The 16212-nt window shown below is 38.3% G+C and overlaps 1 protein-coding gene across 4 annotated transcripts in view; it reads left to right on the top strand.

Moving 5' to 3' along the window:
• The window catches only part of NT5C3A (5'-nucleotidase, cytosolic IIIA), a 45596-nt gene that overhangs the window by 24722 nt on the left and 4662 nt on the right, over positions 1-16212 (top strand). The window contains exons 1-7 of one of the 4 annotated variants that reach the window (XM_019538407.1): positions 1171-1277; positions 1670-1776; positions 11501-11599; positions 12047-12116; positions 12620-12666; positions 13016-13101; positions 14398-14487. In XM_019538407.1, the coding sequence (XP_019393952.1) occupies positions 1675-1776; positions 11501-11599; positions 12047-12116; positions 12620-12666; positions 13016-13101; positions 14398-14487 (494 nt within the window). In that variant the 5' untranslated portion in view covers positions 1171-1277; positions 1670-1674. Of the gene's footprint in view, positions 1-1170; positions 1278-1669; positions 1777-11500; positions 11600-12046; positions 12117-12619; positions 12667-13015; positions 13102-14397; positions 14488-16212 lie in introns of those variants that run through there. The other 3 variants (XM_019538419.1, XM_019538411.1, XM_019538398.1) reach the window with 3 other exon arrangements.

Below are 16212 nucleotides of genomic sequence, written 5' to 3'. Positions count from 1 at the left end.
CGGACTAGATGATCTGCTCAGGTCCCTTCCGACCCTAAAAACTATGAAACTATGAAACTTTCTGTCTATACAAAGAATTTAGCAACTTGTATAAGAGAGGTTTTGTTCAGTTCCTAGTGGGGAGGCAACTAACCGATCCCCTACCTTCCTCCACCAAAAAAAACTCATTAAAACAATGATTAACTACTTCTTGTTACTAACATTGTCAGGATAGGGAATGATGGGCATGAGAGTGAACAGTTGGCATTTCCCTAAAGCTGGTTCTTTCTGGCCACGATTGGACACAGCTCACCCTACTCTAGATGCAACTTTAGCATAGATGAGGCTTTATAATTCTGTTGTGCAGGGTTTTGGTTTTTAGTCTCTTTCTCTCTTTTGTATGCTCTCATCCAGTCTGGCAGAAATAGCACCCAGAGCCATACTGTCTACTGATGACTTTCGATTCTGAGGGCTTAAAAAAAAATAAAAATCTGTTTAAGCCAGCATCATAGGGTAGTATGGGAGAACTTCTGCCTACTGCTGCTGAACATGAGCACTGACCTCACACATTTCATGTTTTTTAAATGTACAAGCTTCTGATTTCTCCAGCCTCCTCCATTTTTTATTCTTTTACAATAAAAATAACTCCCTTTAAAAGTGCCATTCTTTCCCTTCCCCAAGTATTGTTTTCTTCAGTTTGGCATTGTGCCTAATAACAAACTGCTGAAAGCATGTTGAGGCCCCATCTCCCAAAAAATCCTGACAAACAAGGCTCCTTGACTTCCTCTTTTGTCATCGCATGCATAATTAAAGCCAAGGGAATGACTCTCTAAGCAGTTTGTTGTAATTTGTTTCCTGTACATACACATTTGTGTACCCCTTCTCTTAATGAGTTGTAAGCAAGGAAGTTTCGGTAAGAAAACAGGAAGCTTTGGTAAGGAAAGTGTTGAAATATACCAAGGAAATAGTCTTTTGCCTTGTAGAACAAGCGCCTTCCTCAGTTACAGCAATCCAGATTTGTCTGCTGCATCCATGAAAGCTGTTCATTCAGTGAAGGTCAAAGGTTCTGTTGTTGGTACGCCAGCTGATCATCTCTAAGCCGGTCAGGCTGTATCACTGAGCATAATAAAGTGCCGTGCATTGCTGATATGCGTCACAGGACCCTGGGGTTTTTGCACAGGGATTAGTCGGGCTGTATTTGGAAACGCCCTCAACTGCACCTTGTGCTGCTATATTAGTGTTTCCCAAGCAAGAAGAATTTTCTTTCGCTCCGGCAGCTGCTCCAGCAAAGCCCTCTGGTAAGTGTGAGCTGTTCATGTCAGTAAGACTGGTGCTGTTTTCTGCCTGCATTTCTAAGCCAGAGTTATCAAGCCCTGTTATTTATGCCTACTTGTTCTGACAAATTAGTATATTGTCTGTTATATAAATGTCTGAGTGTAGATTTCAAACCAGTACAGATTTAAAAAAAGAAAAATAGGTTGATGGAGTTATGGAATAGATTTTTTTTTTTTTTAAGTGGATAAAAAATGAAAAATGTGCATCAGTACAGCTTAAAATATGGGTAACTTCAACTGGATCTAAAAAGTTGTTGTCTGGGTACATGCTTTTATTTATGTAGAACAAAAATGCTAAAGAGCAGAGAATGTAGCAGACCATTTCTTAAAGAGGTTTGCTTGGTTTTTGTTGGCAGCCTGTATGCAAGCCCTGCGTCTCTGGACTCTGTTTGCCACCTGTGTTGTTGCAGTAGGACAAAATCAAGGACAGAAGACTCAAGAGTGCCCTAAGCTCAACGCACAGGTACTCTCTTCTAAAAAAGCACAAGAGAAAGCACGGTCAGTCTATGTCCAACAATAATCTCACCAAATTTTGACATATCTCTTAAGATTTCCAAAAATATAGTTGGAATTCAGCACAGTTGTGAGTATAGTAAATATTTTGACTGAGACCTTGAAATAGGGAAATCATTACATACTTGTACTATTTAATGAAATTCAGATTTTGGCATGATCTGTAAATCTTTCCTATTCTTTTAATAAATGCCAGCTATTATGTTTAGGTCTTAAAGTCCCCTCCTACTTTTTATGTCACCATTTTTAAAATTCTGGAATTGCAAAATATGCTAAAAACAAATATGTGCCTAATCAATTCTTTGTTTTGAGAATATTAAAATAGCACATATCAACTTTTTTCCGCTTTGGAACCATGGTCTAAGATGAGGACTTAGTAACACTACCTCACAATTTTTTGCCATGATATGCAAGGTATTTGCATTTAAAACTTACGGTTTCCAAGGTAGCTCTCATTTTACAAAGTCAAAGATCTGCTATGAGCACAGTCAGCGCATCACTAGCAAGATTAAGGATGCCATTTTCTGTAGTCAGTGGAACATAAGGAAGTCATGTGGCTAGTATTGTATTACATCACATCTTTGACATCCCAAGTGAGAAGGACTGGGTACCCATTTGATACCAGATTTAACTGGGAAGTGGCCAGTCTCAGGCTCTAACTCAGAACCTTGGAAACACCTTAATTACTCAACTCTGACAAATGCACTTAAATATGGATTGTTACAGCTAGTGCCAAAATGGAGATTAATGCTTTGTTTAAAAAAAACAAACAAACAAACTGCATTTCAGGCTTTCAGATACAGCACTTTTTCCCTAGGTTTCTTCCTAGAAAATAATATTCCTGCAATCATGTCAAAATGAAAAGAGGGTTTGAAAGAGAGAAAAGTAATGACATAGCCTTTTCATTTTTGTTTTCATGAAACATTTGCCCTATGCTATTGGGAAAATGAGCCTCAAGTTTTTGCACGATATCAGATTACAAACCTAACACTGATACCTTGTCCTGTCTTTGTTACTTTTTTGTAACTGAGAATGTGACGGTTTGAGACTTTGGACCCAGGGCGCTTTTAATTCCCTGACTGTCTTATAACTAAATAATATTAAAAGCACTCTGCTTAAAAGTCCAAAATAGTCCTTGCTAAACATTTTAACTGGTTACTGTTGTCATAGCCTTATAACAGTTCACAAAAAAAACCATTCATTACAATTGTTTTATGCATTTTACTTGCAGCTTCTTTGTACAGAAATAGCATTAAGTTAGAACAGATTTTGCATGTTTCTTTTCAATTTAAAGTTGCTGTTAATGGAGTTGAAGCCTAGAAGATTGCTTAGTTTAGTCGAGATTTAAATTTCCTTACACAAGTCTGAAAACAAGTGGTGATGACCATTAAAATTTATGACATCAGTATTCATATACATTAAAATATCATTCTTACCTGCCATGACTTATTATTGTCCAAGATCTTGTAGTTTTTGGCTGTCCACATGGCTTCCTTAGGTTGTGTGCTTTGTGTATTTACAAAATGAGAGCATACTAGATTGCATCCCCCCAATGAATATACAGTGAGAAAATACCTCATTTTAAGGTGACAGACACAGCAGAGACACATAATGAAATAACTTCTGAATAATACTTGAATTGTCACAAAGAGTCTGTCTTCCGTTTGATCATAGTCATGCAGGGTAATCTTTTCCCTAGCAGCTCTTCTTTATGAGCAGCATACATAACACGTTAGACTTGGCAAAACAAGCAAGACTTGATATATACCAAGCAGTGTCGGTTTACAAGGCTTCCATTTAAAAATACACCGCCTTCCCCCCCTCGCCTTGTTCAAGGTCCTACCAAAAATAGAGATGTTTATACTGCTGATTAGGAGTCTTATGATATATGGTAATGACAACCTCTTAATTATGACTAGTCTTGTTTTGAATATGTACCCCATGCATAAAGTCACTTTTATGTGTCTACACAATTAGGAAAAACTCAGTTCAAATTTTAATCCTTTGAATCCCACTTTAATTTATGGGTAATAGAAGAGTTAAAAAGAGCTGCTTTCAACTGGAAGTTTTTCATGGTTAGTTATCCGTCAAACAGGATTTGTTAGAATTAACCTCAGATGAACCTGAGAAGCTGTTTTTGAGTTGCAGGACCTAAAAACTATTAAAATCAAGTGGGTACTTTTGACCAGTATGTCTGTTCCATGCTGTAAATAAATGAACATAAGAGAAAACTGTCAGATTTAAGATATTACATAATTACACAGATAAAATACCCAGGTTTCTTAAAGGAATATTGCTGCTGCTTTTTGTTCTTTTCAGGGCACAGAATCAGGATATGGCTGACTTGCTGAAACGGTTTTAGAACATTTTAGGGGGCTTACTTAAAAGTACCAAAGTGAATATGAATTGGTGCAGGAAAACAGCACGGTCACGATTTAGGGATGACTGATTTGGTATTTAATCATTAGATAGATAAATCTTAAGTTACTGCTTAGAAAAAAATACTGCAGTTATGAGCAAAACCCAGTAAATCAGAGGAACCTTTTTAAGAATTGGACCCTAATAATTATTTTACTTTGACAAGTGGTCTTGGGCATGGTCAGCTACCTGGGTTATAAAAGCTGTTTAACAAGTTAAAATCTTAATACTACCTTCCTTGTTACAATAGTGGTCAAAGACCTAGCTAGACCAACTTCAGGTGTGTGCATTGCCACACCCACATGCACCACTTGTGCTCTTCTTGGAAGAGCAACCAAAATGGTTAGCAGACAGTGTTTAGAAACCCAAATTTCAACTCGCCTGTTAGCATTTTTAAGAGGCATTTAATGCAATAAAGCAACTACCACCACAAAGCAGTATTTTGATTTGTAGCTCTTCAAGTAGATTATAGTTTGCACCCTTATTTCTTTTGAAGCCTACTCTTGATCTTAACAACTATGATGAGATCAAGATTTTTCATGTAGTGTTTTGTTTTGGTTTGGGGTTTTTTAATGATCAAACTGACTTGACTGTTCATTCTCTACCTCCCTATTCCATTTCCTCAGGGTAACCAAGTTACTAATACAAAAGTGCTGATGAGAAAAACACACAACATATGGATACCAGGAGCACTAAGTAAAAATAAATATTGATGAGAAAAGAGTAGGAGTAACCTATTGCCTAAAGGAAATGTTAAAATAAAAACAAAATTGCCTTCTCTTGTTTGTTTGAAATTTAAAGATTTATTATCTAACTTTATTTAACTTGCATGCACAGATGCAAGTGTAGTTTTTCAAGGTACTTCAAGCAGTCATCTGTAGTCTTGGAACTTTCCACCACATATTCTTTGGAGTTAATGTCCCCTCCTGTGACTCTTTAGGACTGATGGATTTCTAAATGTGTGTGTCACTTAGAGTTCATACATCAAAGCTTAGGCTTAAGAATGTACGATTGGAAAGCCTCCCCCGCCCACCTATCATCAGGTTCAGTCCCCTGCTATTGTAGGCAACTGTTATACTGTTTCAATTACAAGCAGACCCTGCATGTTAGCCTAGTTTTCAGGTTAATTTTTTTAAGGAAAAACAGCTTTTACTGCATCTCAGACAAACCCTACAGATAAAGTCCTTGGAAGTGCCATAGAAAATCTTACTAAAGAGACTAATAACAAGGAAAAAATCTGAAGTGCTAAATGCTTAAAAAAAAATGCATTGGAAAAAATCATTTTGTATTTTGCATGCACAAAAATACTGCAAGTGTCAGAGTCAAGATAGAGGGTCTGATTATAGGTAGACCTTGTGGCCAGATAGAATTTGTTTGTTTTTTTTCTGGAGGGGAATAAAGGGTTGACTTGTAACCAAAATAGTATGTTAATATAGGGCTGTCCAACTTCTGGACAGCAATGGACCACAAACCTCAAGGGGTGCAAACTCAGGGGCCCCACACAACAGGTAACAGGTTACAGACCCAAGGACCACATGCCACATGGACAGACATTTTCTGTTCCCTCCCCTCCCTTCCAGGTCCTCACCACCAAGTGGGAGGCTTAGCTCCCACCTCTCCTTCACTAGCCAGGTACAGACATTATGCTTTTACCCATATAAGTGATTGGAAACCAGTCTATACCCGTAACAGAACAGAAGTTTGGCACACACAGACTGGTTTAAAAGTGGCTGAATCCAGTCTAAGATTTGCATCCCCCACCAAACAGCAAATGTGTATTCTGTTCACTACCCATCTAAGCTATGCCACTTACGGAAACCATGTCACTTTCTGCCGTGGGCTTTTTGAATGTCTGTGCCCTGGCCTGTGTGTACAACCTAGCTTCCCCCCTCCCTTCCTCTCTCCCCGCACACACATGCACCCAGCACAGGCAGCCGATCACTCCTGCTGTGCCCACACCCACCATTTACCTGCAGTGCAGGCAGGCAGCACCCTTCTTTACCAGGCATGCAACTCAGCCACTCTACCCCCTCTGAGTTGCCAAGACAGAAGCAACTGGGGGAATAGGTAAAGGGCAGCCAGGCAGATGGGGCCCAGTGATTTGTATGCTAACCTTTCGGGGGTAGTATGCTGGCAGACAGTTGAACATCCCTGTAGCAATACAATCCCTTTCACAAATTAATCACAATCTATTTCCCTCCCTACCTCTGTTCTTATTGGAAGGCTGTTATGGAACTTTACTCCTCTGAAGGATACAGACCTTCTAACTTCCAACCTCAGGTTGTGGCCAGTTAGTATTCACTTTCTATGCTGCCTGTGCAACTGGCTTTCAGTGCAGTCACATTAATTTCTTCATGCCCACTGTACATTATCTCAAGACTGTAGTTCTTCATTCATGCTTTTGTAGCGCAACCAGATAAATAGGGGTACCTAACTGCCGAGACCTGTAAAATTATTTTCTATGTCTGATATTTCTTTTGAGTTCTCTCCTTTCTGTGTTCTCTAAGTCCAGTCCAGGGATGTCAAACGCATTTGGCCTCACAGGCCAGATGAATGGTGCAGGGTTGGCACTGCAGGGCAGATCAGGCCCACAGACCTCACCCATGCCAGATCTCACTCAGATCTGCCCCCATGCCAGATCTAACACATGCAGCACTTGCTTTGGCCGGTCAGGAACCAGGCCCAACATCCTGGGTTGGCTGTCGCCACAGAAACAAGCTGCAGTGCCAATTTTTTTCCCTGTGGTGTTGCTGGGGCTTCAGTGGTATGGCTCTTGCCCAGGCACTTGGCTACCACCACAGGAATGCCTCCCATCTCAGCCAGAGTAAGGGCAAAAATCTGTGCGTCAGACGTTCTGGCTCTGACAGCCCTGAGCTAGTCCTTTGTATTGCAAGTTTTTGGCTTCTAATAATTTTGCCATTCTCCAAGTTTTGTCTGTTTCTTCTGCGTCTCCTTAGAGAAGGGAAAGAGAACTGAACCTTGGATTCTAGACAATTTACCTTCAATTTGAAAATCGTCCATAAGTATTCTTACTGTCCTGATACAGCCTAGGGTTTCTTTTAACTGGCCTGTGCATCACAGTATATTGAGCTTATGAACGTTGAGTCGACTCTTAGAGCCTTCATGAACTGTTAAAGTTCATTTAGAAAACTTCATGTTGCTCTGACTCTTCTAGTTGGCATCACACTTCTTTGTTTAATTTCAGTTGTTGAGCTCCAAATTCTTTCCAGCTTGGATCCACTTATGACTTCAGCTATGAAGACAAGTTCATTGTTTTAAGTAGAGATGCCAATACCACCAACTTGGATTTTCAGTCGGGTAGATGTAACTGCCTGATTTAGGCATCCAGTCTGCTGAAAGCCATACTGTATTCAAGATGCAGGCTGTACCCATAATGCCTGCAAAAACATTCATTAGATTGGTATTTTATTACCTAAAAAGGACTGCCATGCCTTCAGAAAGTGGCACTTTCTTAAATAGGGAGTAGTGAACCTGCCTGCCCTATCTTCATTCTCACGTAACGTTGGAAAACCCCAAGTTCTCAGCATCAGTTACCTGAGTGAAAGTGAAGCGAGTCATTTTTCTGCATAGGTTAAGCATAATGCTTTTCTTCTGCTCCAAAACTTGGGCATTGGCTTGCTGAAAACATAATGTGCTGAATTGGTTATGCTTTAAAAAAAAACAGGAATAACACAGCACTTCAAAGTTTTTCCAGAAACAAAAATGAAAATTCTTTTAGTACAAAATAAAACAGTGCCAGGTGATTCAAACGGCACTCCAACATTTTTCTAGAATGTTAAAGTTAAAATTTCTCTCTCCAATCTCTATCTAAATCTATTGCATTTACATAAAGTCCTTGTCCTTAGTGTTTAATCCAACCTACTGCTGTCTGATCTCTTGCACAGGAAAATTTTAGCATTCCTGCCTTTCTAAGCATGTCTACTTTATTAAATCAAAGCTAAAGAAAGTAATTTTCAAATTCCCAAAGTGAAAAAACACAAAACAAAGTCAAGTATCCCTCTTTAATATGCTTGAAGAATTCTATTTGCATGTGAAAGTATCTATTCCAGTTTCGTTCATCACCAGTCCACAAAATGCAAAAAACTTTATGAAATGTCTCGGAAAAGATGTTTAATATCGTTTTCTGTTCTACCATATGCATAAGAGCTCTTGATGTATTTTCACTAGTTCTTGTGGCTGCTTGTCTTTAAATGTATTGCATGTATAGCCCTCTTGTGACTTACCTATAGATGTGTGAAAGGACTATTGTTAATCAGCAGATTAAGACACGCTTTTGAGGAATTCACTGCATCCTTGTCAGATTCTTAATGATTTTTCATAGTTCAGTTTTTCATAATTTAACTTTGAGGTTATCTAATACTATGAATGTCCTTCCAGTTAAAAGAGAAAAGACAGGAGCAGATTTTACAGAACGGTGCTGACCAATTCTGAAGAAAGTGTGGTTCTCTTCTGAGCAAGAACTGTTGAAATGCCTTTCTACTCAACAGAAATTTAACCGTTGTGGTCATAGTACAAGTAGACTTGGATTGTTCCTTGGTCAACATTTTTCTTTAGTCTGAGGTAACATGATACAGAAGTCACGCAAGATGTACTTGGTAGAGAAGGTGTTATGTTTATAGGAAACTTCTTTAGTATAGCTTGTTTTGCTCACCAGTAACTATTCAAAACTTAAATAAGACCACTCCAACTGCCTCCAAAATGTTTTTAGCATTTCATTTTTGGAATTTTCCTCATTGGAGTTCGTCTCTAGCATAAAGAATTGGAAATTTTATTTTCTTTACTTAGAGTTGACAGGTTCAACTTCTATCAAATCCAAACCAAATTAAACTAGCTTGCTGATTAATGTGTACCTTCATTCAAAGTCATGTGTGCATAGTAGAGAAACGGTGGGACTCTGTTCAAATGTTTGAAATTGTGATTTACCTCTGAGGAGGTATTTATTCAAGCATTGTCAAAAAAAAAGTTACCTTGTGATGATATTGCGAGTGTCAATTTTAGGTGTGCAGTTTCCTCCAGAGTTTTCCCAGCTGTCTTCATCTGCTAATATTGCCCTTATTCAACATGGCTATTTCCATTACTTTCAGCATGACCAAAGGTTTGCTGACTTTAATTAGGATGACTAACTTTCCTACAGCTTTTGCAAGTAGATTTCTCTCTACAGACAGTACTGGTTATCTCATTGTTTCTAATACAATGGATGTTAGGCTACCTCTGCTTAGAGGGAGCCCAGGAAATGCGGATCCAAAATAAAGACTTGGTAGCAAAATATGGGGGACACGAGGCAAAGGAAGAACAAAAGGACAACACTGGTGCAGATCGGGACAGAAGGGATGGCATGGAGAAGAAAGAAAAGAGCTTTCCCACCGCAGGGATAAGAAGCTCCTAGGAGCCATCAGAGATACCCCCTACCATTTGATTTAGACTGTTCAGGTTTTAGAATGCAAGTGGGAGGGGGAAGCACTTTGGCCAAAAGGACCCTGCACCCAATGTCTTATGACCTGTAAAGTTTGAGAATAAAAGATAAGTTTCAATCTAACAGTTAATATCCGTACACATCGATCATACTGTGACAGTATATCAGAGGACCGCTTATCAGACTGAAATAAGTTGTAATAGTCTTCATGAAGAAAATCGAATTGCACATATGCTTGAAAGGCTTTGAACAGCTCTTGATAGAGATGCAGTCGGTGATGTATTAAGTGTCCAGAGTAGGAAGGAATGACAGCGTGATGCGACAGTGTGGTGACTGCTCGCTATGTAAGAGTGATTCTGGTCGCCCTATCAGTTTTCTTCAGAATCAAAACTCATTGTTTAAAAAACACAATTTTTATAGTGTATTGCTGCAAAGATAATGTAGCAGGCACAAGTTTGAATAATGACTTAGCTGTGGCCAGCTGCATCCTATAATCCCTTCACCAACACTCTCATGTACAGAAGAAGGGCTTGGATGCAGAGGTTTTACTGCACAATTAAATGGTGCATAGGAGTGTTGCCCAGAAGAGGGAATTTAGTTCTGGCAAGTGAACTATGAATTCACAAACTAAAAATAAGTACCAAGCATTGTCACTTCTGCTACTCCCTTAGTTTGGTGCCAGTGCAACTGAGTACAGCATTTTTGTTTACCACCACAAGGCTGGAATTATTACAGTAATTTGTCTTCCATAAGCATAAATTTATTACCAGCAAGCAGAGACAACCCACAAATGTTCAAAGTTTATTCCTTTTCATAATATACACCCAGATAGGAGTGGGGGAGGCAGCCCTTACATTGTCTATATTTGGAAATGGTTGTAATGTAAGCAGGTTCTTTCTTTTAGCACTTACATTGCAATGTGTCTTACTTTAAAGTATGCCAGCCGTAAGGTACTGTGAAAACTTAATGTGGATAAACTGGGAGGTAGGCAAAAATGTTTTGTTTGTATATCTATATCTACATTGTTATACACTTTAATGGAAGAAAATTGTATCATTTGAAGCTGGTTTAGTCTGAATATATGTAGGCAATCCACATACCTGCATCATTGATATAATAGCACATGAAAATATTAGGTGACCTGACTTTGGAGAGTTAAAGTACAATAAAAGTATTGAAGCAAAGCAATCCCTTCCCCCACCCCTAACGCTCCTAACTTTTAAATTAAACAGGTTGGAAGTTCAGTTACTCAGATCATCCAGTGTTCCTTAACTTTCAAAAATTATTAGCCTATGTATATAATGGGAAAGCAGCAAGGTCTTGCATACAACCCATACCACGATGAAGATGGTCTCTGATGCCAGCTTCTCTGATATCAGTGTACTGTAGGTCTAAGGATCAACTAAAAGCTGTGATCATGGGGTATATGAGCACTTGCATAGCACATGCTTAGCTCTACATACCATCAAGCATCCTACAGAAACCACAATAATGGACATGCTGCCTTCAGCTTGCCTCCTCTCCATCACACTGCTTTCCAGCTGATGCAGAACGAGAGGACATTGTGAAGGGTAGGCTACCTGATTTAAGGTAAATTAAGGGAAAAACATGTTGGAAGCAGTACTGACAAAGACAAAAGCAGATTGTGTATTTCTTTTTCCAGTTCTCCCCAATCTGTACGGGGGCACTGATAAGAAACAGTGTGACTTGGCATGCTGCAATGTTTATATGTAGTACTTCTACTTTAATGTTAGCAACTGAGTCCACTATGTCTCTGTATTTTTATTAATTCTTATTTCCTTCTCTGCTCTATTATTTATAGATGCCAGAGTTTCAGAAAAAAACTGTCCATATCAAAGACCCTGGACGAGTAGAGGAAATTATCTGTGGCCTCATCAAAGGTGGAGCTGCCAAACTTCAGGTAAAATGTGAAGTACAAAAATATGTGCAAGTAAGAATAAATTCCAGTCTTACTTTGTTTGCCTGAGGCCTGAAAATGAAAGGGAAGGGTACATAATAGGAGCCAAGGCTGACTAACTCTTTGAAGCTGAGAGATGTGTTAATTATTTCGGTAAGCCGCCTGAATTCTCAATCATGTTCCATTAATGTCATTAATTAATGAGCCATATTAATGCGGTTTATTTCAGGAGATATTTTGACCGTGAGTACTAAAAGTCAACTTTTTATGATGGGATACAGAAAAAGGCCGTTCTACGTGGATAATACTCTTTAATAACTTTCAGTAAGCTTTTTAAGAAGCCTGTTCTAAGAGGATGTACTGTCCTGCAAATTATCACTGAGAATCCTATTATTTTTTTTAATCGTGCTTCAGTATTTTAAAACCTTGTTTTTTTCCCCGTCCTTTCAGATAATTACAGACTTTGATATGACTTTAAGTAGGTTTTCCTACAATGGAAAAAGATGCCCAACATGTCATAGTAAGTATTTTTATACGAAGTGGGTAATTGTTAAAAAGTGAAACACATGGGCTTTTCTAATTTCTCTTTCACTAGTGTGAGGTAAATGAGAGTTAGTCATCTGTTTGATCTGCTCAGGCCAAAAGCGGAGGTTAATATGCTTATTAGTTCTGAGTAAATAGCAAGGTAATCAAACCTAAATTCAGCCACAAGCCACAGTGAAATAGGATACTTATGGGAGTCAGATAACAGACTTTACATGTTATTCTCTAAGACAGAGAAGAAATTTGATGTTCTAATGAACAACAGCTGCTAAAAGTATCAGGCTAACAAATAACTTCATACGCTTTTGTAATGGAAATCCTAGGTTAGAAGTCTTTTTAACTACACTATCACAACCTTTAACTGGATGCATGCTAGTCATTGGTATGAAAAGGGGTGAGAAATGTGTTGCTGATTTGGCATAACAGAAGCCAAAATACATCTCTTCCCTAAAACATTTAACTTTTTAATCATATTTTCAGATATTATTGACAACTGTAAACTCATCACAGAGGAATGTCGGAAAAAGGTAACAAAAAGATGCATTAGCTATTGATAATTTGTACAGACTTGATAGAGTTCATGGCTCTCAGTCTTGTTGGGATTTCATCCAGACTGTGTTGTAAGAGACAAGGAATGAAATTTTGCTTTCATCAAAGTTAATAGGACTTCAGTGGAGTAAAAATTTCACCCAAATCTTCAGTCGCTGCTGTAGAATAATACAAATACTGATTTCTACTTTTGACAATAGTATAAAACTTGGTTCGACAGAATGTACAGTTCTTTCCTCTAAGATCAAAACATGAAAATCATGCATGGAATAAAACATTGAAGTGCTCTTTATAATTTAGATGTTAACTTCTGGTTTTTCTTTGCAGTTATTACAACTGAAAGAAACATACTATGCTATTGAAATTGACCCTAATCTTTCCATTGAAGAAAAGTACCCTTACATGGTGGAATGGTAAGTTTGCTTTGCTTTGTTAAGACTTAATTTAGGTTTCTAAAATAAGCTTCTGGACTACAGTCAGCCTGATGCTAATGGACTTAACCAAACTTATCTTTTTAAGAATTGTAGCACAAAACAGATTTTACTGTTGCTTCTCACTTGAAGCAAGCTGAATAGCATATAAATTGTGTCCAGTTTTGGGACCCATACTTCAAGAAGGACATAAACAGTTTGGGGAGAGTTCAGCACAGAGCAACAAATATTACTGGTGGCTTTGAAGGCAAGGCTTAGGAGGAAAGGCCAAAAGAGCTAGGGTTATTTAATCTGGAGAAGAGAAAAACCGAGGGGGGATTTGATAAGTCTTCACATATCTGAAGGGCAGTTACAGAAAGGATTGAGAGGGGCTTTTCTCTGTGGCCATAGGGAACATGAGTAAGAGCTCGTCTCATGCTTTAGCAGGGGGAATTTAGGTTGGAAGTTAGGAGGAACGTTTGAATTATGAGGGTGGTCAAGCACCGGAACAGGCCACCTAGAGAAAGTGTAGAATCTCCATCCTTGGAAGTCTTCAAGCACAGGTTAGACAGACACCTCACTAGGATAGTTTAGTCAGGGATGGTCCTACCTGGAGCCAGAGGGTTGGGCTAGATGACCCTATAAGGTCCCTTCCAGCCCTACTTTAAGATCCTAGCTTGTCCCCCTCAGAATTCAGTCCACTGATAAGCAAAAGAAAGAATTTGACTGACTATTTTATTATACATCCCATGTCCTGAAATAAGACATGTATCTTGTTTTAGGAAAGCAGAATAAAGAAAAAAAATTTACAGCCAGGCCTGAATCCTAACCATCACTACTAAAGCAAAAACTACAGTTTTTGCCAAATTAGCAGCACCTTTTGACCAAAAGCCAAAATAACTGTGATGCTGCAGACTACTACACTCAACCCCTTCTCCCACTGATGGGAAAGGAGACAGCCCCACCAGCCATACAGCCTCCCTATGCTCCAGTTCTAGTGCAGAAATCAGATTCCCTGCTTAAGAAAGAACCCCAGTTTTGGAGGGCTATTTTGTGAGTAAAGGTCATGTGTGCTATGCTAGCAAATATTATAATTTGAAAGATTAAGCATCATTCTCCATGTTTAATCATAATCTTGCAGTAGGAGTATTTTTTAAGCATTCCCGTGTGCTCAGATAATGAACACAATGAAACCAGAAGCATGCCCTGTGTTTCATGCGTGAGGAGAATGAAATGTGAATTAAGGGGTGAATCTTGTAATCTTTATGTCAAATTTGACACATCTCTCTTGAATTCTAGGTACAATAAATCTCATACTTTGCTCATTGAACAAGGCTTACAAAAGGATAAGTTTGCAGAAATCGTGAGGGAATCTGATGTTATGCTGAAGTAAGATTCTTTTATGCGTTTCCATGGATGCTATGCTATTGCTGTTGTGTTACTAGTCATAGTTCAGGAAAACTTTGCATTTCAGTTCTTATAAAAAAAAAAAAAGTTTGTCAAATTTAATTAATAGTTGCATCTCCTCTGTGGACATTCTGCAACTGAAAATGTGTCAAATATGAGCATTATTTATTTTAGATACATCTGAAGCTACACATTTTTACTGTATTAGGATATGAACAGCCATGTATTTAAAAGGTCCCAACTCTTGCTCCAATTTATAGCACTTGAGCACAGTTCAGACCTGTGCCTCCCCTGTCCTCCCACAAAGTACTTTAGAATGTCTGAAAAAATCTATAGCAGCAGTGCTCTCGAGGGGCTGAAGAGCTGGAGTCCCTGCTCGCTGTCTGTCTGATCTGCTCTCCCTCCCCTCCTCCTGCCCTATAAAGGTCACTTAGCACACGATACCAAAGGGTGCAGATCTTTCAGAAAGCGGTTCGGCTATTTTTTAGGTGTTTCTGGCAGTATGAACATCTACACATGTGTCCATGGCCTCAGTCAGTAAGTGGCATTTTATACAGTTTTCATTCCTATAAAATTTGCTTGCAGCTAAGCTTCTCGGAGTAATTTTTTTTCAAAAGCACCACAGAAATAGATGCATTTAGATATATGCTCTTTACAAGTTCCTTATGTATAAAGTCACAAGATTTTATATCTAAATATTTATATACAAACAGAACTGGCACTAAGACAATGTTGATATGTCTTTATATTTTGGAACCACTAGAACATTGCTCTGCCTCTAAGGACAAAGCTAGCCTCTTGGCCCCAAATATACTTTAATCTTTCAGGTTTTTTTATGGATGTATTTTTCTAAACAAGAAACCAAAAAGGCTTCCTGTTACATTTTTAAAGATATAAGTCTCAAAACATTCTGGACTTATTACTACTTGAGGTTCTCAATATTGTTTTTAAATGTTGCATCAGAAAAGAGTTCTAAATGCAAACAAATCTTAGATTAAGACATGACTTTTGAAGATACTCACATACTGCATGCCTGCCTTGTTTCAAACTAAAACAATAGATGTAGATGATAAATTTTGTTTTTTAGCCACATAAACCAGTTACAGTCCCAGAAAAGACACTCCAAACGTGAGTTATAACATGCTATCTTTGGAAGTACATGCAAAGGATTGTTGATCGTTAATTTGAAAGTTCAGCAGTCTAGCAAAGTTCAAATAGTTTGACTGAGATTATAGGAAATAGTAAAGCATATGTAACAGCCCAGATCTTAGTGCCATTCTTATGGAGCCAGTTCAGTATGTTGCTTAACAACCCCCTTTATAAAGCACTTGTGTACAATATAACTTAAAGAATTAGTTCATTTGCAGCTATGCAACCAAAATACCAGGCATATAAATCATTCTTATTAGCACTTGGCATTCCCAAAAGACACTATTTAAACAAAAAAACCTAAATTTGTAAAATTTACATGATGCCACAAAGGAAAAAAAATCCTGTATATGAAGCGACTAAATCCATATGAACTGCAAGTATGTCAGTGATTTTATTAACAAATCATTATGGGAGTTTACGTGACTATTCTAATATTATAAAAGCCTTAATCTCTGTCTGTGTCTCTGTCCATAATGCTTTATTCGTGCTCTGACTGGCTGACTGAAACAGCCAGAATGTGAATACAGCGGAGTCACATCATATGCGCATTTAACT

The sequence above is a fragment of the Crocodylus porosus genome, unplaced genomic scaffold (genome assembly GCF_001723895.1).
Source record: "Crocodylus porosus isolate Cpor-Errol unplaced genomic scaffold, CroPor_comp1, whole genome shotgun sequence".
Lineage (NCBI taxonomy): Eukaryota > Metazoa > Chordata > Crocodylia > Crocodylidae > Crocodylus > Crocodylus porosus.
Note: the sequence above shows the minus strand (reverse complement) of the source record. Positions and strands in the feature narration are given on the sequence as shown.